The sequence below is a fragment of the Neophocaena asiaeorientalis genome, unplaced genomic scaffold, assembly GCF_003031525.2.
Source record: "Neophocaena asiaeorientalis asiaeorientalis breed wild unplaced genomic scaffold, Neophocaena_asiaeorientalis_V1.1 scaffold317, whole genome shotgun sequence".
Lineage (NCBI taxonomy): Eukaryota > Metazoa > Chordata > Mammalia > Artiodactyla > Phocoenidae > Neophocaena > Neophocaena asiaeorientalis.
In genome coordinates this window covers 3527912-3552411 of record NW_020173114.1, presented here as the reverse complement: position 1 = coordinate 3552411, position 24500 = coordinate 3527912, and the positions used below count along the sequence as shown (strand labels likewise).

The 24500-nt window shown below is 35.5% G+C and overlaps 1 protein-coding gene across 8 annotated transcripts in view; it reads left to right on the top strand.

Moving 5' to 3' along the window:
- ZNF644 (zinc finger protein 644) overlaps positions 1 to 24500 on the top strand; it is a 111347-nt gene that overhangs the window by 15662 nt on the left and 71185 nt on the right. For 6 of the 8 annotated variants that reach the window (XM_024743584.1, XM_024743582.1, XM_024743585.1 and 3 more), the window contains one exon: positions 19859 to 19919. The exons of 1 other annotated variant lie outside the window; for it this stretch is intronic. In XM_024743584.1, the coding sequence (XP_024599352.1) occupies positions 19876 to 19919 (44 nt within the window). In that variant the 5' untranslated portion in view covers positions 19859 to 19875. Of the gene's footprint in view, positions 1 to 19858; positions 19920 to 24500 lie in introns of those variants that run through there. One more of the 8 variants, XM_024743588.1, reaches the window with a different exon arrangement.

Below are 24500 nucleotides of genomic sequence, written 5' to 3'. Positions count from 1 at the left end.
GTAAAACAAGCCAACGGTGAAGCTTGCCGCATCGATTTACTCTCCCTCTCACTTGAACACTTAGAGGCCACTGTAGGGTTATTAATTGGCCTAATTTCAATATTGTTGTGTCTTAGGGAATAGGGAGACCTGAGAAGAGGGAGAGAGGTGGGAGAACAATCAGTCAGTGGAGCTGTCAGAACACACAATATTTATTAAGTTCACCATCTTATGTGAGCATGGTTTGTGGTGCCCCCAAACAGTTACAATAGTAACATCAAAGATGACTGATCACTGATCACCATAACAAATGTAATAATGATGAAAAAGTTTGAAATGTTGTAAGAATTACCAAAATGTGACACACAGACACAAAGTGAGTAAATACTATTTAAAAAATGGTGCTGATAGACTTGCTTGATGCAGGGTCACACAAATCTTCAGTTTGTTAAAAAAAACACAGTAACTGCGAAGCTCAATAAAACAAGGTATGCTTGTAATTTGTCTTTTTTTTTTTGGTCAGTAGCTAGCTGAAGGTTTGTCAATTTTGTTGATATTTTCAAAGAACCAATTTTTGGTTTCATTGGTTTTTCTTTATTTTTTAAAAAAATTCTGTTTCATTTCTGCTGTAATCTTTATTATTTCCTTCCTTCTGTCTGCTTTGGGTTTAATTTGCTCTTTTTCTGCTTCCTTAGGATGGATGGTTAGGTTATTGATTTGATATCTTTTAAAGTAGGCATATATAGCTATAAATTTCCCTTTAAACACTGCTTCCACTTCATCCCACCAGTTTTACTGTGTTGTGTTTTTGTTTTCATCTCAACATATTATATAATTTCTCATGTGATTTCTTCTTTGATCTAATGAATATTTAGGAGTTTATTGCTTAATTTCCACATATTTGTTACTTTTCCAAATTTTCTTCTGTTTTTAATGTCAAGTTTCATTCCATTATGGTTGGAGAACATACTTCATATGATTTGATTTCTTTTAAATGTGTTGAGGCTTGTTTTATGGCTTAACGTATGGTCTATATTGGAGAATTATCCATGTGCACTTGAGAAGAAAGTGTGTTCTGCTCTCCTGGAGTATTCTGTAGCTATCTGTTAGGTCTAGTTAGTTTGTAGTGTTCAAGTCTTTTATTTTCTTGTTGGTCTTTCTGTCTGGTTCTATCCGTTATTGAAAGTGAAGCATGTAAGTCTCCAACTATGTTTGTTTTTGTCTGTTTCTCCTTTCAATTCTGTAAGTTTCTGCTTCATATATTTTGAGGCATTGTTGTTAGGGATATATATGTTTATATAGTTCATCCATAATTTTTAATGAATTGACCCTTTTATTATACAATGTCTTTCTTTGTTTCTAGTAATGATTTTTTTCTTAATATCTTATATCTGATAAGAATATAGCCACTCTAGCTGTCTTTTGGTTATTGTTTGCATTGTGCATCTTTTTCTATCCTTTCACTTTAAATTTACTTGACTCTAAAGTGTCTTTGAATCTGAAGTATGTCTCTTGTAAGCAGCATATAGTTAGATTGTGTTCTTTTACCCATTCTGCCAAATCTCTGCTTTTTGACTGGGATGCCCAATTAATTTGCATTTAATATAATTACTGATAAGGTAGATTTTATGTCTTCCCTTTTGCTGTTTCCTATATGTCTTAAGATTTTTTTTTCTGTTGTTGTTCCTTTATTCCTCTATTATTGTCTTCCTTTGTGCTATTATTGTCATGCACATTGTCTTTCTATGTCTTTTAAATCCAATAGGAGAAAAAAAGTGTCAAAAATTTTTAAATGACAGTGTCTTTTTTTTTTTTTTTTTTTTTTTGCGGTACGCGGGCCTCTCACTGTTGTGGCCGCTCCCGTTGCGGAGCACAGGCTCCGGACGCGCAGGTTCAGCGGCCATGGCTCACGTGCCTAGCTGCTCCGCGGCACGTGAGATCTTCCCGGACCGGGGCACGAACCCGTGTCCCCTGCATCGGCAGGCGGACTCTCAACCACTGTGCCACCAGGGAAGCCCTACAGTGTCTTTTATGTTTACTTATCAGGTTACCTTTACATGCCCTTTAATTCTTCAGGCATACTCAAGTTACTGACTACTGTCCTTTGATTTCAGCCTGAAGGACACCCTTTAATATTTCTTGTACAGCAGGTCTGCTAGCAGCCAGTTCTCTCATTTTTTATCTGTTCAATGTCTTAATTTCTCTTTCATTTTGGGAAAGTAGTTACAGAATTATTGGTTGACAGTCTTATTTTTTTCAGTACTTTGAATATGTCTTCCCATTGTCTTCTAGCTTTCATGGTTTCTGACATGAAATTAGCTGTTAATTTTATTGAGGATTTCTATATGACAAGTTGCTTATCTCTTGGCTTCTTTCAGGATTCTCTCCTTGTTTTTTGAGAGATTGATTATGAAGTATCTAGGTGTGAATCTTTTTGAGTTTGTCCTACTTGTGATTCCTTGAGCTTTTGGGGTGTTTAGATTAATGTTTTTCATTAAATATGGAGTAATTTCAGCGATTATTTATTCAGATATTACTTCTTCCCCTCTTTCTCCTCTCTTTTGGGACTCCCATTCTGTATTGGTGTTCTTAATGATGTCCTTCAGGAATATTAGGCACACTGTTTGGTTTTTTCCTTTTCTTTCTGCTCCTCAGAGTGGATAATCTCAGTTGGTGTATCTTCAGATTCACTGATTCTTTCTTCTGTCTGCTCACATCTGCTACTAAAACCTTGTAGTGAATTTTTCATTTTCATTCTTGTACTTTTCAGCTTCAGAATTTCAGTTTTGTCCTTCATGATTTCTCTATCTTTTTTTAAACCAATTTCAAGAACTATACACATTTTATTTTCTACAGACCTGAATTTGACTTTTTAAAGTTAAATTTACACACATTTACATGCACAAACTCTATCTGTATATTTTTAACAAATGTATACACATTTATAGCCTACATTCCTATAAAGATGCAGAGTTTTTCTATCACCTCAAAAATCTTCTTGTGTTGATATTTTCTGCTTGTGAGACATCCATACTTTCCTTTAGTTCTTTTGACATGGATTTCCTTTAGGTCTTAGAACATATTAAAGCTGATTTATAACTTTGTTCACTAAGTCCAATGTCTGAGTTTCTTCAGAGACAGTTTCTTTTGACTGCCTTTTTTTTTTAATGTGTATGAGCCATACTTTTTTTTTTATTGTTTTGTCATTTTTTTGTTGAAAACTGCATTTTAAATAATGTGGCAGCTCTGATGATTAGATATTCTCCCCTCCCCAGCATTTGTTGTTGTTACTGTTTGTTGTTGTTAGTTTGTTTAGTGATTTTTCAGAACTAATTCTGTAAAATATGTATTCTTTGCTATGTATGGCCACTGAAGTCTCTCTACTCAGTTAGCTTAGTGGTCAGCCAATAATTGGACAGTGATTTCCTTAAACGCCTGGGACCAGTAAGTCTCCCAGTATTTGTTGAGAGGCTCTGTGTGTGTGTGTTGGGGAACACCTTCAGCACTCAGCCAGTAAATTTGTAACTTTGCCTTACCCTTCATTTCCTGTTTGTGCAGAACTTCCAGGTTAGCCGGAGGTGAGCACTTAGGGCCTTCTCAGGCCTTTCCTGAGTATGTGTACAACCTAGAGCATGTGTGCAGCTCTGGGCACACATTTGACCATCTAGATTCTCAGGAATATATTGGAGCTTTTCTAAGCCCCAATTTTTCTTTTTTTTTTCTTTTTCTTTTTTTTTTTTTTTTTGTGTCCCAGCCGCTCTGTGGCATGTGGGATCCTCCCGGACCGGGGCACAAACCCGTGTCCACTGCATTGGCAGGCGGACTCTCAACCACTGCGCCACCAGGGAAGCCCCCAGTTTTTCTTTTTAAGCTTTTTGGTTAGTCTGTTGTTGGTCTTATCTGTTATCCACTGCCTCAGTCAGCTGTAACATGATACAGTTTTTTCCAGTCGTTTTTGACAAATGCCCTTGGGGAAAGGCTTTTTTTGCACTGAGTGCCCTCTTAGGTCAAATTTAAGATAGCTTTGGGAGTGGTGTCTTCCAGGAAACCACCAGACATGTCAAATAATGACAGCCCTCTGAGAATGCAGTAGTGAAGGAGCTGTCACCCTCTTCTGCCCCCCTCAGTTAACTTCCAGGCTGCTGGTTTTCACCAGGCCTGTGGACTGTTGGCTTTCAAGTCTACTGTGGCACTAGGGTGGGAGGATGGGAATAGGGCAAAATAAATGCCACAGAGTTTGCTGGTCTTATCAAGATTCAGCCATCTTTCTTGAATAAACTCTCTCCAGATTGCTGCAAGTCTTTGGTTAATTTCTAGAGTTTGGAAAACGTTGACTCTGTTTTTGTCAGTGTTCTTGTTGGTTTTATGGAGATGATTTTTGAATCTCCTTATTTTGGTATTTTTGCTGGTGTCTTACCATTGAGTTTTCCAAATTATTATATATATATAATTTTATTTTAACACACTAGTCATTTTAAAAAATATTTATTTTTAGCTGCGTCAGGTCTTAGTTGCGGTATGCGGGATCTTTGTTGCAGCATGTGGGATCCTCTGCTGCAGCATGCGGGCTCCTTGTTGCAGTGTGTGGGCTTCTCTCCATTTGTGGTACATAGACTTAGTAGTTGTGGCACTCAGCCTCTCTAGTTGTGGCCCACATGCTCAGTAGTTGCAACGCACGGGCTTAGTTGCCCTGCGGCATGTGGGATCTTAGTTCCCCAACCACGGGTCAAACCCATGTCCCCTTCATTGGAAAGGCGGGTTCTTAACCACTGGACCACCAGGGAAGTCCCCAAAGTTATTTCATGTTTTAGATATGAGTCTTTTGTCAGGTATGTAGTTTGCACACATTTTCTCCAAATTTGTCACTTGCTTTTTAATCCTCTTCACAGGATCTCTCACAGAGTAGAAAATTTTCATTTTGATCAAGTCCAGTTTATCAGATTTCTTCTTCTAAGGATCATGCATTTGTTATTTCTAAGAATACTTTTCTGTCTTTAGAGCCTGATGATTTTTTTCTATCTTCTACCAGATTAATAATATTACATTTTTCATGTATACCTATAATCCACTTTGAATTAACATTGGTATAGAATGTCAGATTTAAGTCAGTGTTTTGTTTTTTCTCTCCACATATATCCAGTTGCTCTTGTACAATTTGTTGAAAATACTTTTTTTCTCTATTGAATTGCTTTTGCACTTTTGTCAAAAAATCAATTAGCCATCTTCCTGTAGGGCTATGGAATAATTTGGGGAGGTTACAGAGGGATATAAGAGGGTAAGTCATTTTCTTACACTGGAAATAATCAGATGCAAAATGAAAAATCAAGATATAACTGTATTGTTTAGAAATTGGTGGGGGTGGACTTACTGCTGTTTTTCATAACATGCTTTATTTGATTTTTAAAATATGTATTTGTATAACTTTGATTAAAATAAAAACAAAATACTATAGGATAATGCTAGTGCCTTATTTACGGAAAAATTCAAAGCCTTAAATGTCTGTGCTTTTAGTTTTGAAACATTTTTACTGTGGAAAAAATGCTCAGAATAATGCATGGAAAAAATGTCCAACTTAAGTATTCAAAAGTACATACCTGCTTAGTCACCCACTGTCAAAAATGAAAACATTGCCAGATCCTCCACTCTGCTTCTTCCCAAACCTCTTCTTCTCTGTTAGGGTATTACCATCCTACGTTTTCTGGTACTAACTTTTTGGCTTTATATTTTTACTATTAAAAAACACATTTTTGAAATGTTTTCTGTTAATGAAATTTATGTAAATGGGTCCTGGCTTTTCCAGTTTTGTTTATGAGCTTTAGTTCTATTGTTGCATATAACTGTAATTCATTCACTTCCATTGCTGTACAGTATGTGAATAGTCCACGGTTTATTCATTCTATTTTTGATGGAAATTTGAGTTATTTCCATTTTTAGGCTTCTGTAAATAATGCTATGCATTAACTTGTACGTGTCTCATAGTACACACATGCACATGTGTATATTTAGTAAATACCTAAGGGTTTAATAGCTTGGTTTTAGAGTGTATTTATGTTTAATTTCAGAAGACATTCAACATTTGTTTCCCAAAGTGTTTGTAGCAATTTATAGTCATCAACAGAGTTCCTTTTGCACTTCATCTTCTCCAACACTTTATATTGTTAATCTTTAATTTTAGCCATACTGGAGGGTGTGTAGTGCTGTCTCATAGTGGTTTTATTTTCCATTTCCCTGATTGCAAATGTGATTGAATACCTTTTATTATGTTTATTGAGCAGGTTTTGTAAATATTTTGTGTATTTGAAAAAGAATATGTATTCTGCAGTTTTGGGGTGCAGTATTTACATGTGTCTGTTAAGTCAGGGGTCCCCAATCCCCAGGCTGTGGACCAGTACTGGTGCACAGCCTGTTAGGAACCAGGCTGACCAGCAGGAGGTGAGTGGCCAGCGAGTGAGGGAAGCTTCATCTGCGGCTCCCCATGGCTCACATTACCACCTGAACCCTTCCTCCCCCCACCCACCGCCACCCCTGCCCCCCGGTCCGTGGAAAAATTGTCTTCCATGAAACTGGTCCCTGGTGCCAAAAAGGTTGCGGACCGCTGTGTTAAGTCAGTTTTGTTAATCATGTTGTTCAAAACTTCTGCATCCTCACCAGCTTAACTTCTGCATGCTTGTTCAATTAGGGAGGTATGTTAAAATCTGCTGCTGCCATTATGGATTTGTCTTTCTTGTGTTGCTGGCGATTTTTGGTTTACATATTGGAATCCATATTACTAGGGGCACACAAATTTAGAATGGTTTCATGTTTCTGATGAGTTGAACCGCTTATCATTATTGATTCTTTTTATCTTTGGTAATGCTTTTTTGCTTTGAAATCTACGTTTATTGATAATAACACAAGCCTTCTTATTGTTTATTGTTCATTTTCTCCCCCCAACCATTTATTTAAAATTTTTCTGTGCCTTTATGTTTTAGAAGTATTTCATGTATACACCGTATCATTGTTGTTTTACTTTCAGTCCCATCTAACACTCTTAGTCTTTTAATTATAACATAAAATTTATTTAGATTTCATAATTTTACTGGTTATTGGGACTTAAGTGAGTGATCTTATTATGTGCTTTCTATTTATTAGGACTGTTGTATTCTTTTCCTCACTTTTCTTGCCGTCTTTTGGATTAACTATTTTTATTACTTCTCCCCTTTTTTTTTTTTCTTTTTTTTTTGTTTTTTTTTTTTTTTTTTTTTTTTTTTTGCGGTGCGCGGACCTCTCACTGCTGTGGCCTCTCCCGTTGCGGAGCACAGGCTCCGGACGCGCAGGCCCAGCGGCCATGGCTCACGGGCCCAGCCGCTCGGCGGCATGTGGGATCCTCCCGGACCAGGGCACGAACCAGTGTCTCCTGCATCTGCAGGCAGACTCTCAACCACTGCGCCACCAGGGAAGCCCCCCGTCTTTTTTTTTTAACTGTTGGTTTTGTCTGCTAGCCACAAGTATCTTTTTGTTTATTTGAAAATATCTTTTTTTCATTTTTGAAGAATAGTATCACTGGATATAGAAGATGTTCCAGTATACACTTTTTTCTGGTGATAAGTCAACCATTACTTGTATTGTCATTTCCCATATATAACCAGTCACTTTTCTCTGGCTGTACTCAAGGTTTTCTCGTTGGCCTTTAGTAGCTTGACTATGATGTATATGTAGAAATGATTCTTTGTGTTTATCCTGTTTGGGTTTGTTGAGATTTTTGTATCTATAAGTTAATGTTTCCTAACACATTTGAGATTTTTTTTCCATTATTTCTTCAGCAAAAATTATTTTGCACCTTCTTTACTCTTCTCGCATTCCGTTACATCTTGTTGTACATATGTGTTGAGTTGGGTGTCATCTATTTTGGACTGCCTGATATTGTCCTACTGGTCTCTGAGACTCTTAATTTTTCTTCAGTCGTTTTACTTTCTTTTTTTTGGATTGGACAGTTTTATTGCCCTATCTTCAAGCTCATGAGTTCGTTCTTCTGCCATCTCTAATCACCTCCTTTGGGTGAATTTTTATGTCATTTATTTTATTTATCAGCTTTTTCTTTGTTATAGTTTCTGTCAACTCTTTGAATGTATTTTCTTTTAATTCTCATAACATACTTTAACATAGTTGCTTGGAATTCTTTATATGCTAACTCCTATATTCAGGGTACTCAGAATTATATCTACTGACACCCCTTTTTTCCTGAGTATGGATCACTGTTTCCTGTTTCTTTGCATATCATGAAGTTTTTGCTTGAAAACTGGACATTATGAATAAATTTTAGTGACTGGACTCTTTTAATGTTCTTCTGAGAATTCTTGTGTGAAGTTTATAGTCAGATTTTGAAGCTTGATTGTGGTTTACATGTTTCTAGAGATTCCACTAATTCCCAGCTGTTCTGCTGGGCTGGGATTCTGTCCTCTGACACTTCAACCTTGTAGGGCTTCAGCTTCCTGCTGCCTAAACTGTACACAGTTGAATGTACCCTGTTGAAAAAGCATCAAACTCACAGTAAAGCTCTGTTTTTCAAGTGTAGCTTTCTCTCTGGCCTCTGTCAACTTTTCCCCCTCAACTCCTTCAGTTTTCCTCTGTGCATACATAGTTTATCAGTCATCCAGTGATTTGGGCAAAGTTTACCCTGAGAATTTTTGTTATATTCCTTTTTTGGTTCTCTCACTGCCATGCTTTCTCCATTTAAATTTACAACTGCTTTTCCATGCCTCAGTTCTGAGCCCTTTGGTGATGTTATCTTTCTCCAGAGATAATTTTTGTTTGTTCGTGCCACACCTGAGGTCTCCAGCAGTCTGGGTTTACCTTAATTAAATTTGAAGGATTGAGATTTTTATTTGGCCACCTAGATGTGTTCAGGTGGGGCTGCAGTGCATGTAAGAACTTTTTTTTTTACTTCTGGTTCACTACAGTTTAATCCTTTAGGTTCTCAACTCAAATACTGGGTAACATTTAGTATAGTACTCAACAGTTCTGAACCTTGCAATCTCCATTTGATCCCCCTAGCTCTACAACAGTGTCAGAAATAATGATCAGTTTCTCAGCTGAATCAGGTGGATTGGCAAATAACCCAAAGGTAAAAGCATCCTCAGGTGCTGGGTTTCTATCTGTAGGTCTCCATCTTGTCTTGGATCTTGGCCTGGTCATTCTTCTCTGTTGTGTTAACTTTTTGATGCCATCAAATTGACGGTTTTTAGTATCTTGCTCAGTTTTTCTAGTAGGTCTCAGTGGGTGGGTTGATAAATATTACCTCTTCTGCTATTATTGCAGTTATTTGAATTGACATGTTTGAATCAATGAGTGCAAATGATAGCATGAGGATAATGTCTCTGTCTCTTGGCTTTGATTTTTTTCTGTGGTGACTTTATTCCTGAATATGTTAATCTCCATGAGGTGGCAAAGATGGCCACTGTCTGCTATGATCTACATCATTGTCATAGCTGTTATTTCCACTGGAGAGTATACCTTTCCCAGTAGTCCTTGCAAACATCATGAGAAGGATTCCAGATTTCCCATTCTGGACTACATTCCCATCCATAATAAAATTATGATGGCTAGGAGAGCAAGGTACTCTGATCAGCCTGGGTATCACTTGCTCATCCTTTGATCCAGGGGTGGGCCTAAGATTGGTGCAACTTTAATAGTTGAGTAAGAGTGTTTCCTTAAAGGAAAATACCATTAGCGTAAATAGGAAAAAGAATGTTAGGCAAGGTTGCAGATTGCTCTGCAACAGTTTATATAGATTTGTGGCATATCATGAAAGATTTCATTGTATTCTTGAATCCAGTAAAACTATCTAGCAACAAAATTTCATGAAAGATTGTAGTTGACTGATAACATTAGTTGTTAAAATGATTTTGCTCAGTTTATATATCTCTGAGATTGACAAACTGTGGCATGTTTTCTAGAGTCACTGTTAGTAAAATAATAAAAGAGATTTTTATGTCTCCTTTTCCCTTGCCTTCAAAAGTTAAGAGACCTAGATCAATCGTTAATCTAAAATACCTCTTTCTAGGGATTAGAATAATATGGTATCTTTAAGATAGAGTTGCTGTATCAGTTAGCTATTGCTGTGTAATAAATTACTCTAAAACTCGGTTTAAAACAAACATGTATAATTAGAACAAGTCTGTGAGTCAGGCAGTATTTCTAGTCTTGGCAGGGCTCGTTTAAGTCTGCATTCAGAAGCAGCTCAGGAGGATGGTTCTGCTGCTCTTGGCTGGCTTCTCTAGGATGGCCTGGGGTGGGACATCTGGGCTATCCTCTTGTCCTCCAGCAGATTAGAGCGGGCTTGTTCTCATGGTAGTGGCAGGATTCCAGGAGAGCAGAGGCATACACAGTCTCTTGAAGTCTAGCTCAGAACTGGCCAACTGTGACATTTGTTACATTCTATTGATCTTCCTTATAAGGTCAAGCCCAGAATTAAAAGGACTGGGGAAAGATTCTACCTCTTGGGAGGAGAAACTGCAAAGCCTTATTGCCAATTGCATGAGTAATGGGATGGTACAGAATTGGGGTTATTTTTGCAGACAGACTTTTTGACTCATGTTGTAGAATTAATTTTTGATGTTATTTTGTTCTAGGTCAAGCCCCATTATATTTCAGTAGGAATTGAGTTTAAGTATAGAAGTTGTGGCAAGTGTAAATTAAATACATTGATCTGTCCAGTAGTCCAGATGACTTGTTTTACTTGTTTCATGGGATGTGTCTGATGAGATTTTGGAAGCATTGTTCATGTACTGAGTTACCAAATATAGGGTAATTGTAGTGCCAGTTGTCTTACGAGTTGTAGGTGTTAATAGATGATTAATTTGTATCTTTACTCTTTTAGTTATAAATGACAATGGTTTTTTTTGTGTTTATTATTATCATTCTTAATTTGAGATTTGACTTTATTTTTTCCCTGCTTATTATTCTTTGCATATTCTGATATTTTAAATAGATTTATTGAAGTACCTTTGACATATAATAAATCACACGTTTAAAGTGTGCAGTTTGAACGGATTTGATATCTATATACACCCATGAAATCATCACTACAGGATAATAAACATATCCTTTATCCTCAAAGGTTTCCTTGTGCCCCTTTGTAATCCTTTCCTATTTATTGCTCCTCCCCTAATGCCCAGACAGTGACCGATCTGCTTTCTGTCATTTATGGAGTAGTTTGAGTTTTCTAGAATTTTATGCAGATGAAGCTATGCAGTGTGAAATCTTTTTGTGTGCATTTTTTTTCACTCAGCATGATTATTTTCAGATTCATCTGTGTTGCATGTGTCATTAGTTAAATTCTACTTATTCCATTTTACAGATATGATTTAAGGATTAGTGTGTTGCTGGACATTTTTTCCCTCAGCTTTTGGCTATTACAAATGAAGGTGATTATTTGTATGTAAGCCTTTGTGTGAACATATACTTTCATTTCTTTGGGTAAATACCTAGGAGTAGGTGTATGTTTGACATTTTAAGAAATGGTGAAACTGGGCCTTCCTTGGCGGTCCAGTGGTTAAGACTTCTCCTCCAATGCAGGGGGTGTGGGTTCGATCCCTGGTCAGGGAGCTAAGATCCCACATGCCTCGTAGCCAAAAAACCAAAACATAAAACAGAAGCAATATTGTAACAAATTCAATAAAGATTTAAAAAACAATACTAAAAAAAAAAGACACGTTGAAACTGTTTTTACAAAGTGATTGTACCATTTTATCTTCCTGTATGTGTGAGTTAGAGTTTCAGTTCCTTCACATGTTCACTTGGTATGGTCAGCCTTACTAACTTTAGCCGTTCTTGTAGTTGTGTAGTGATAACTTGTTGTGGATTTAATTTGCATTTCCCTATTGACAGATGATACTGAGCATGTTTTCATGTACTTACTTGTCATTCATGTATCTTTGGTGAAGTGCTGCTTCAAATCTTCTGCCCATTTTATAATTGGGTTGTTTGTTTTGTTGTAATTGAAGTTTTAAAAACAGATTTATTGGGATATAATTGACATGCAGTGAAATACACATATTTAAAGTGTACAGTATGATAAGTTTTGAGATACATATATATACACTCAGGAAGTCATCACCACAAAACAGGATAATGAATATATTTATCACCCCCGAAAGTTTCCTCTTGCCACTTTGTAATTCTTCCCTCTTCAGCTACATTCCCCTTTTGGGTCTGTCTTTCAAAAGCATTTAATCTAGGGTTGCTATAGTTAGTGCTGCCTGACATAAGAGGTTTTATACTCTTTCTAAAGGGAACAGGCATTATTTCTGACTTTGTGTGAGACTAGGGCAATAATCCCTCTCATCCTTTTGAGTGGCTCTTTCCTTCACCTTGGGTAGTTTCCACACAGGCTTGTTCTAATCGTTATGCAGCTGAATACTTAAGGGTGTGGTAGCTCTATGCAGTTGTCTTCTCTCCAGTATTCTGCCCTGCAATCTCTAGCTGTCATGGCTTCGTTGGACTTCCAGCTGAGTCTCCTCAGTTCAGGGAGACCATCATATTCTACCTGGGTAGCTCTTCCCTGGGGGGCTGTATTTTCTTCAGGTGGTAAGTTGGGAATGTTGGAAGGCTCACCGCATTTGTTTCTCTTCTTTTAGGGTTCACCATCAGTGACTGCCTAATACCTGAAAACTTTCATTTCATATATATTTTTTGGTTTCTTAGGCTTTTCAGGTGGAGGGCAACTTCAATCCTTGCTATTCCATCTTGGCCCTTGTATGTGATTTTTTCTTGATATTTCTTTGTTTTTTTAAGTTGTAAAATACACAACATTAAATTTACAATCTTAACCATTTTTAGTTGTACAGTTCAGTAGTGTTAAGAATATTTGTACTGTGCAGCCAGATCTCTAGAACTTTTTATTCTGTGAAACTGAAACTCTACCATTAAACACTAATTTTATCCCCCCCTGCCCCATCCTTAACCCTTGGCACCTACCTTTCTACCTGTTTTTTCTGTTATCTTGACTATGTTAGATAATTCATACAAGTGGAATCATACAATATTTGTTATTTTGTAATTGGCTCATTTCACTTAGCATAATGTCCTCAAGTTCATCCATGATGTAGCATGTAACAGGATTTTCTTCGTTTTTAAAGACTACATAATATTCCATTGTATGTATATACTGCATTTCCTTTATCCATTTATCTGCTGATGAACATTCAGTTTGTTTCCACCTCTTGAATAATGCTACAAGGAATATGGGTATGTAAATATCTCTTTGAGATCCTACTTTGAATTATTTTGGTATATACCCAGAACTGAGATTACTGGATCATATGCTAATTCTTTTTTAACTTTTTGAGGAGCTGCCATACTATTTTCTGTAATTGTTACACCATTTTACATTCCCACCTACACTGCACAAGAGTTCCAATTCTCTGTATCCTTTCCAAAGCTTATTATTTTCTTTTCGGTAGTGGCCATTCTATTGAGATGTGAAATGATATCTCATTGTGGTTTTGATATGTATTTTTCTTGAACATCTCTTCATATACTCTTTGAACATTTGTATATTTTTTTTGATATTTGTCTATTCAGATCTTTTGCCCATTTTTTAATCAGGTTGTTTTGAGGGTTTTTTTTTGTTGTTGAGTTGTAAATGTTACTTACATATTTTGGATATTTAACCCCTTATCAGATATATGATTTGTAAAAATTTTCTCCCATTCTGTAGATTACCTGTTCACTCTATTGATTCCTTTGAAGAAGAGGAGATTTTTAAGTTTGTGGTAGTCTACTTTGTCTGTTTTTGCTTTTGTTGTCTCTGCTTTTGGTGTCATATCCCAAACTCAATCTCATGAAGCTTTTTGCCTTTTTTTCATAGTTTTAGCTCTCATGTTTATGTCTTTGATCTATTTTGAGTTAATTTTTTAATGTTGTATTAGGTAGAGATCCAACTTCATTCTTTTGCATGTTTCGATCCAGTTTTCCCAGCACTGTTTATTTCCCAGCACTATTATAAATGGGATTGTTTCATAATTTTGTTTTTCATATTGTTCATTGTTAATATGTAGAAGCACAACTGATATTTGTGTATTGGTTTTGTATCCTGCAGTTTTGCTGAAACCATTTATTAGTTTTAACATTTTTTAAAGAATTTTTAACATTTTTTAAAGAATCTTTAGGACTTTCTATGTTTAAGAGCATGTCTTCAGCAAACAGGTAATTTTACTTCTACTTTTCCAATTTGTGTGCCTTTTATTTTGTCTTCCTGTCTAATTGCTCTGGTTTGTACTTCCAGTATTGTGTTGAGTAGAAGTAGCAAGTGTGGGCATCTTTACTTTCTTTTTGCTCTTAGAGAGAAAACTTTCAGTCTTTCACTGTAGGGTATGATGTTAATTAACTGTGGGCTTTTCTCATGTGGCTTTTACTATGTTGAAGTGGTTTCCTTCTATTTCTAGTTTATTGCATGTTCCTATCATAAAATGGTATTGGGTTTTGTCAAATGCTTTTTCTGCATCAATTGAGGTGGTCACGTGGTTTCTATCCTTCCTTCTGTTAATATGATGTATTGCATCAATTGATTTTTATTTGTTGAACCATCCTTGCATTCCAGGAATAAATCCAGTTTGGTCATGGTGAGTATCATTCTTTTGATGTGCTAATGAATTCAGTTTGCTGGTATTTTGTTGAGGATATTTGCTGGTATTCATCAGGGATATTTGTCTGTAGTTTTCTTCTCTTGTTGTGTCTTTGGCTTTGGTATCAGGGTAATGCTGACCTCATTACAGTGAATGAGAATGAGTTTGTGCATGTTCTTTTATCTTCAGTTCTTTAGAAGAGTTTGAGGAGAATTCTTCTTTAAATGTTTGGTAGAATTATCCAGTGGAGTCATCTGGTTCTTCTTTATTTCATTGAGAGGGTTTTGATTACTGCTTCAATCTCCTTACCTAGTTTCAGGTCCGATCAGATATTTTAGTGCTTCCTGATTCAGTCATCATGGTCATGTGTTTCTAGGAATTTATCTGTTTCTTCTAGGTTGTCCAATTTGTTGGCAGCTAATTGTTCATAGTAATGTTTTATAATCCTTTTGGCATTTGTTATAATGTCCCCTCTTTCATTTGTAATTTTATTTGAATCTTCTCTCTTATTTTCTTAGTCTAGCTAAGAATTTGTCAATTTTGTTGATCTTTTAAAAAACAAACTCTTGGTTTTGTTGATTTTTCCCCCCTATTTCTGTTCTTTATTTTATCTCTGCGTTATTCTTTATCATTTCCTTCCATTTGCTAACTTTTGGTTTAGCTTGTTCTTATATAAGTATAAAGTTAAGTTGATGATTTAAGATCTTCCTTTCTTAACGTAAGCATATAAACTTCCCTCTTAGTACTGCTGTCACTGAATCCCATTAGTTTTGGTATGTTGTGTTTTCATATTTATTTGTCTCCTAATATCGTCTAAATTCCCTTGAGATTTCTTCTTTGACCCATTGGTTGTTTAAGAATTAGTTGTTTAGTTCTTGTATTTGTGGATCTTCCTGTTTTCCTTTTGCTTTTGATTTCTAGTTTCATTTCATTGTGGTGAGAGAAGATAGTTTGCATGATTTCAGTCTTAAATTTGGTAAGACTTGTTTTGTGGCCTACCTTATACGTATTTTTGATGTGCTGTGTTTACTTCAGGGTTTAATTCTGAAGCCTTTTCTAATTTGTCAGTGTTTAATTTTCTAAAATATGTTCATGCCTTTTCAGTATACTTAAAATACTTGAAAAATGAAGACATTACTTTTTATTTGTTTTTTAAAATAAATTTATTTGTTTATTTATTTATTTTTGGTTGTGTTGGGTCTTTGTTGCTGTGCATGGGCTTTCTCTAGTTGCAGCGAGCAGGGGTTACTCATCATTGCAGTGCATGGACTTCTCATTGCAGTGGCTTCTCTTGTTGCGGAGCACAGGCTCTAGGTGTGTGGGCTTCAGTAGTTGTGGCACATGGGCTTAGTTACTCTGCAGCATGTGGGATCTTCCCAGACAAGGGCTCGAACCTGCGTCCCCTGCACTGGCAGGCGGTTTCTTAACCACTGCACCACCAGGGAAGTCCCAGTATTACTTTTTAGAAATTTTAGATTTATAGAAAATTTGAAAAGGATAATACAGAGACTTCCCACACTGTCCTTCTTCCCCCATGCACACTTTGTTTTCTCTATTATTAACAACTTACTTTAGTCTGGTACAGTTGTTACAGTTAATAAACCAATATTGTTACATTGTTATTAACTAAAGAACATAGTTTATTCAGATTTCCTTAGTTTTTACCTGATGTTCTTTTTCTCTTCCAGGATCCCATCTAGGATACTGCATTACATTTAGTTGTCATTTCTCTTTAGGCTCTTTAAGGCTTTGTTTTTGATGACCTTGACAGTTTTGAGGAGTATTGGTTAGGCATATCGTAGGATTTTCCTCTACTGGAATTTGTCTGATGTTTTTCTCATGATTAGACTGGGATTATGGGTTTTGGGGAAGATATATTTGACATTTTAGTCTGCAGTTTTCTCTTAAAATGTACCTTTTGAGGTAAAACCAGTTATATCAGTTACTTTAAGTGTTCTCTCTTTTCTGTATCCCCCTTCCAGTATTCACCTAAAGAATATCCTAATTATATTATACTTTTAAGGTACGGATTTAAAAGGAACTTTCTATCAAACTTCCTTATAAAATCCACCTTTTAAAAAAATATAGTGTTTAAAATGGCCTGGTTTGTCTCTTTGGGGAACAGATACAATTAAAAGTGGGTTTTTTTCTCCCCAGACTTTGAAATATAACTGTGAGCAGAACAAGATAAAAAAATGAAACAGCTAAAGTCAAAGTTAGTTATTGTGTGTAGTATTTGTGTATGCTTTTGTTTTATTTATTGTGATAAATGTACATATAATGAAATTTAACATTTTAAACATTTTGAAGTGTATAGCTCAGTGGCATTAAGTACGTTCACTTTGTTGTGCAAACATGTATATCCTTTTGTATTAGTTGGCTACAGCTGCTATAATAAAAAAAACACAGACGAGGTGGCTTAAACAACAGAAATGTATTGTCTCACAGGTCTGGAGGCTAGAAGTCCAAGATTTGAGAGTTAGGTTTGGTTTCCACTGATTCCTGTCTCCTTGCAGATGGCTGTTTTCTCACGGCCTTTCCTCTGAGCCTGCATCCCTGGTGTCTCTGTCTCTTCTTATAAGGACACCAGTCATATTGGATTAGGGCCCTACCCTTATGACCCTATTTAACCTTAATTAATTCCTTACAGGCCCTATCTCCAAATACAGTTACATTGGGAGTTAGAGCTTCAACATGGGAATTTAATGGGGGGACACAGTTCAGTCCATAACATCTTTTATGTAGTGCTTCTAATTTATCTCCCAGAAAACCTGCCATCATCATCAATATATTAGTTTCCTAGTCTGCTCTTACAAATTATCAAAAACTACGTTGCTTAAGATAATGGAAACTTAATTCTATCACAGTTCTGGAAGCCAGAAGTCTGAAGTCTATCACTGGGCAGAAATCAAGGTGTCAGCAGTGATGATCTCTCTCCAGACTCTATAGGAGAATCTGTTCCTCGCCTTGTCTCAATTCTGGTAGCTGCTGGCATTCCTGGCTTTCGCTTCAGTCTTTAAGGCCAGTGTTTTCAAATCTCTTTCTGCTCTGTTTTTACCTTCGCTGTGTATAGTCAGAGGTCTCCATGTCCCCTTCTTTATAAGGATACATGTGATTGTATTTAGGGCCCATCCAGATGATCCAGGATAATCTCTCCATCTCAAAATCTTTCACTTAGTCACATCTGTAAAGGCACTTTTTTTTCTTTTGCCATATAAAGTAAAATTTACAGGTTCGAGGGAGTAGGATGTGGATATCTTTTGTAGGACCATTTTTTAACCTATCATACTGAGCAACTCATAGTAGACTTCTGATGTTCCCACTTTGATTTATAGTTTGTAATAGGTCTCAGTATCTAGTTCTGGGTGGTTAAAGGCTGGTGGCAGTGGGTGGCAGAATATTCTCATCTCTTCTAGACATTATGCAAAAAATTCTAGGCCTGTGTTCTCAGTGGGTGGTCCCAGAAGTGTCAGCATCAGCATCACTTTAGGAACTTAGAAATACAAATGATCAGGCTTCAGTCTTAGACCTGCCAAATCAGGAACTCTGAAGGTAGGGCCTAGCCATCTCTGCATAACAAGCCCTCTGGGTCATTCCAGTGCACCCTGAAGTTTGAGAAACACTTTTCTAGATTATTGACATTATCAGTATTAAAACCATATTCCCTATCCTCTCCAAAGTTTTTCTGCTTAATGCTAATACTTAAATTAGTCTAGGATTTATTGTCCACAAACTTTGTTTTCTGTAGAGATACAAACATTTAGTACCAAATCTTGGTACTGATAATCAGTGAAATTAATTCATTTACTCAATAGAAGTTTGCACTGGGCTAATTTTTGTCAGTTGTATTTTATTTAGATGTAGTCATTTTATAAAGTAATGTTACTGGGATCCAGAAGTGATACGAATTTTTTCTCTAGTCCTTGAAAATGGGGATAAACTCATTAGCCTGAATTTTACTTTATCTTCTGTATCCCTGTGTACATTTGGGGATACAATACAAAATTTGTAATCTTTCATTCTGCCTACATTGTTAGGCTTTTATTATGTGCTATCCAGTGAAAGTGCTGAAGTGAGATAAATGAATTCTTTTCTTCAGTGTGTCCACATTGTAGCTCAGAAAACACACAGGTAAACAGAATTGATATAGAGCTATCACTAGTTGCTATCACAATTGAGAAACACAGCTTTACATAGTTGAAGAAGTTAAAGAAGGATCTGCCAGGGTGACTGAGCTAAATATCAAAAAACTAGTAGAAAGGTGTTAGCAAGGTTAAGGAGAGAGAGAAAGTAGGTATAGTTCACCATGTGAAAAGGCAGGAAAGCTGAGAGAGCATATGGGCTCTTCTGGGAGTTGAAGGGGTTTAGTATAGTAGAAACGTGGAGTGAAGGGGAGAGTAAAGATTGGGGATAAATAGATGAGGCTTAGGTCATTGATGAGTACTGTTGAAGGCCTTGAGGCATAGATGTGATGTCTTCAGGGTAGCCATTGCAAAATGATTACTTACATAGTTTTGGGAAGGATGAATTTGAGAGGATAGTGAGTCTAGAAATAGAACAGTTACAGTAATCTAGGTGAGAATAGTAGTAGATATGGTGGTGCCATTTTTTGAGAATAAAAATTCAGAAGAGTAACAACCTGGTTTTAGGAATGGGGAAAAGGTGATGTGTAGAGTTCCGGGTAAGATATATTGAGTTTCATCATTTGTGAAGTGTGATAAAATTAGGGGTGGGTAGATTTTTGACCAGTAAATTTTCAGTGGAGTGTTGGGGTGGAGGTCACCTTATACTAGATTGAAGGCTAAATTGAGGAAGCAGGAAAGTATCAATATACACCATTCTCTAGAATAATCTTTCCTGGCATTTAGTAAGTATTTAATCAGTGTTAGCCATTATTATGGCTATTAGCATAAACTTTTATGCCATCTCATTTTTTTTTTCTTCAACTTTTTGGTGTATTTTTTGGTATGTATGTAATAATATTAGATAAACATTGATATAGTGAGAAGTGTGTGTTTTATTAACAAGTAATAATTTTAATTATGCTATTGCCATACTATTAATACTAATGAAAACAAGAGAACTAAAAAGTTTGTTTCTCATTTGAATAGATGATTGTTCCTCAAAAAATGGTACTTAGCAATAGTTTCCTGAAGATTACTGTAATAATTCAATTTATAGTTTTTAATTTAAAAGAATAGTGTATCATAGATGTATTTATTCATACCCGAAGGAAAAAAACTAAATGATTGCCTTTACATGTATTCTTTCAGGTTTGATTTAATTTCTAATGAGATTGTTCTTGCAACGAGATGTTAATAAGACAAAATCAAGGTAAGTAGAAGACAACTTTGTTAAATATTACATATCAAAGTAGGAATAATACAAAAAATTTATGTTTAAAAAGTGTGCCTCCAAATCCAAAATCAAGGAGTTTTTAAATTAAATTTTGAAATACAAAGAACCAACTTTTTGATGCACTTGGTCCAGTTGATTTGATGGAAGTGAAAATACAGCTGTCAAATTGTGAAACTAAAGTATGCAGTTTCCAGTGACTACTAAACATGTTCAGAAATCAAGTTGATGTTTGGTTTAGCCACTCGGAAACCAGTTCAGTAAGAGATTTGCTAGGTTGCTTCAGTGTTCCCTTCTTAGTGGGTTATAGTACTTGAGTAGTCTTTGCTTTTGTAAGTTTTACTTTCTTATTTCCATTAACAAAGAAAGCACTTCTACAGTTGTTTAAATTTGCCAAATTATGACTTCTTTATGTTAATATAATGTTCAGAGTTATAAATGATTGTTTTAATATTTTTTGTATCTCTACTGAATGACTTTTCTAATTTAGCATTCTGATTTATTTTCATTTTCTAAGACTGTTGACTTCAGAAAATTGAATTGCGATCATGTACTTTTGGTCTGATATGTGAAAGATTGCTTTTTTAATAATATAAGTTTTTGAAATGTTAAAAAGGTGCATTTACTATCTGTTGGTAAGTGAACATGGCTTCAGGATATAAACAGATTAAAAAAGAATACTTTGATTACATTGCAGTTAAGTTGGGTCTTTCTAAATCTAACTAGATGTTTCAGCTGTCAAGAACTTGCTGATCTCAATGGTTAAAAAAAAAAAAAAAAAGCCTAGGATGAGAAGTGCTGTAGTTAAATAATGTGCAGTTAAATAGTGTTATTCTCAATCAGTGGTTTAGGCATAATCTGAAGGAAAGTTTCCATTTTATTGGTATTATGTAGTAATAATAGTAGTGGTAGTTTGGAGAATACTTACTGTATTAAGTGCTTCTCACGCCTTATTAATCTTTATGGTACCTCCTATAAGGCAGGTACTGCTGTCTAGAAAATGTTTATGTTTTGGTTAATAGTGAGCTATTTCTTTTTCTTTAGAAACTTTATTTTCACAGCATTTATTATAAGGAACACTTGCCTGTATATCTTTCTGAAGGGGAGAAGAAGCTAGATTTTTGTACTTAAAGTCTTCTAGTGATTTTTGTTTGCTAGTTGAATATGGTGTCTATTAGAATGTTTGTTCTGACTTCTTACAAGTTAGATATTGCTCATGGGGTGACACTGGTTTAACTTATTCTGATTTTATTCCAGCACAATTATATATCACTTTTCTTTTTTGGTTAAGGTATAATTTACATTTTTATTAAGTTATGTATGGTAAAATGTACAAAATTTAAAGTATAGAGCTGAATGAGTTTTTATGTATATGTTCACACGTATAACCGCCATGTAATTTAAGATGTAGAACACTGTCATTGTCCCAGAAAGTTCCTCGTGCTCTTTCTTTCCAACCCAATAGGCTTTCCCCCAAGGTAAGCATCTTTCTGAATTCTGTCAGGATAGCTTAGTTTTACCTGTTCTTGAACTTTATGTACATAGAGTTATATAATATGTACTCTTTTGTATCTGGCTTTTTTCATTCAACATAATGTTTCTGAGTTTCCTCCATGTTGTTATGAGTACCAGTAGTTTATTATTTTTTATTGCTGAGTAATATTCCATTGTATGAACATAATACAAATTTTTATGTATTTTCTCTATAATTTTGTTTATTGTATTCTCCATGACTCTGACCTCACTTGCCAACTTTCTACACTGCTTTCCTTCGTCTAGTTGTCTTCTTCATTGTCCCCCATCACCTGCACAATAAAATGTAAACTCATAACATGGTATATAATGATCTCACTGCAGCTATTCCAGAATGCCTAGAATTATCTGAATAAACCAAATATGATGTTCATAGTGTTAGTTTTAGTTCTGTGTATATGTTGTCACTCTTTCCTACCCCCTTGCCTCCCCAACTGCTAATATATTTTCTCCTGGTTGTCACCTAATCTCCTGAAATAGTCTACCTCAAGCATCATCTTGTCCTTTGAGCCAGACCTGGCCATACTGCAGTAGTCTGTTTTCCTTACTAGACTGTGAGCTCTTTGAAGGTAGATACCATCCATGTCTTATTTATCTTAGTAGCACAGTGCCAGAGTACTGTGTATACTTAGTGATTTGTTAAACATAGAACAGCCAACAGAATTCTCTCTCTAACACTAGGGGTTCAGAGTACTGGCTGGAATGGGATGAGAGCGTTGGCACTTCAGTTGCTGTTGGCCTATAGGAAAGAGCCAGTGAAGGCAATCCAAAAGTAACATTATAGGCATTTTGGAAAGAGAAATAAAATATCCTCCTAGTCTTCTTTCAGTCCGGTTGGAATAAAATGGCTAATAATGTTCTTAGTCCAGACCTTAAGGAAGATTGAGTGTCGTTGATGTTGATTACTCTTTCCAAATAAAGGCATTAATCCATGCTATGGAAATTGGAGTATTTGCTACTAGAAGTATTCTCTTTGTGAGTTCCTACTAGTTATTTCTTTCATTTAAAGATTTTAAAAGATGTGTTAGACTAATACAAGTAGAAGATTAAGAAGACTGGTCACATCTTTAAGAAGTGAAGAAAACTTTTCCTCATTTTCCTGGGGGTAAAAAACTGTTGGAGTGGAAGAAAAAATTGAATCATAGTCTGGAATGGTAACATTTTTGATTCCTATAGCTTAGGAAGCTTGCTGTTTGCTGAGAAGTATTTTTAAAGATTATGTTTTATCATTATAGATCTGTAATTTATATAAACAATATGCTTTCTTAAGAAATGAAACTTTAAAAAAATTTTAAAGCATTTTGCGCTAGTTTTCTTCTTTGAGGTTTGGAATTGGGCTAGTTGGGTTGGCTATCATAGTCACCTGGGTGGTTTTTATGCCTGAAGCTTTATTGCCTTCTAGCAAGTCCAAAGCAAGGAGAGGTTCTTCCCCACTGGGATCAATTTGTTGCTTTCCCTCTCTGCAGCTTCTACTATAAAGCTTGAACACAGAGTTGGGCATTGACCCCATCTCATGCTGTTCCTTCTGTCTCCCTGCAAGGATTTTTCTTAGACACAGATTCTTATCAAATGTAGAACCTTGGTTATTTCTTTTATCTCATCCTGGATGTAAAGTGTGTTTAGTTCTCTTTTTGATAAAATATGAGTATTGAGAGAAGTTTACCCTTGAGATTGCTTGATTTATGTGTCTCTAAGAGATTTTAGATTAGTTTTTCTTCTCAGAGGATGACAGGTATACCTCGGTTTCAGACACTTCCTCTTCATTTTGTACTTCAATATTTAACAGTCAGATGCTGCTAAGCTTTTTTATTTTGCAGAATTCCTGAATCCAGGGATTTAAAGTTCTTTATGAATGTCTTATATTAGTTTAATTTCATTAATTTCAAAATTAACCTTTCCGTGCTTCCATTCTTTAGTAGTACTGTAGATGTGCTTCCCTTTGTTGTACTGTGAAAAAGAAAACTTTTTAATTAATGAAATTGTTTGTTTCTAATTCTAGATAAGATTGCACAATGTACATTCAGCCTTTTCCAAATATATTGCCAAGTAACATTTAGTATTTTCAAAGCTTTATCTTTTTATATAAAAGCCACATATGCTCATATGTATAAGCAGACAGTACAGAAATATTTAAAATAAGAAGTAAAACTCTCCTCTCCCTCAGCCCTGTACTCCCCATAAGTTGTCCAAAATGGCTGGTATGTATTCTGCCTTGTTTTGTCACTGTTTTCCAATATGTCTTGGACATTTTTTTCCATATATGCATTACATGTAATATAACTGTTTTCTCCTTAATAAACACTTGGGTAAATCTCAGGGTTTTTTTTGCTGCTAGAGCAGTGCTGCAGTAAATATTCTGTGATTGTGTGAGAATGTCTATAGGATAACTTGTAGCAATGGATTACTGGGTCAATGGGTGTGTACACTTTAATTTCTGATAGATATACTGCAAATGAGATTGTACCACTTAATATTCTATTAGCAGTTTTTGAGAATATTTGTTTTCCCAGACCCTGATAAATATTAACCAGTGTTTTAATCTTTGCTAGTCTGATCATTGAAAAGTGGTATTTATTTGACTGTGCATTTCTTTGTGAGATTCTCAAAGGCTTGAAATATCACCTTCATCATAGCTTAATCCATTGAGAACATATAATTTGCAAGAGATTTTTTTTATTGTTAAATCCATCAATTAACATACCTTCATGTTTTATGTACTGCCTTCAGTTACTTAATATTGAATAACCAGATTGTTTGTCTTCTTTGTTCCCTTCATAAAGCTATTTATTTAGGATAACTATTTTCTTATGATGAATTTCTTTATAGTTTGCTACAAACTAATGTTAGCATAGTCTGTAGAAAGAAAATAAAAGCCATTACTAAGTATTAGGTAAATTAAGTCTAGATTAATAGCATGCTGCCAAAATCTGTTGTCTCTTGGAACTCAAGCATTTGAAAACTTTCCTTGTTTGTCATCATTTTTTTGCTGCCTTCAGCAGTAAAAAAAAAAAAAAGGTGGCAAACGTC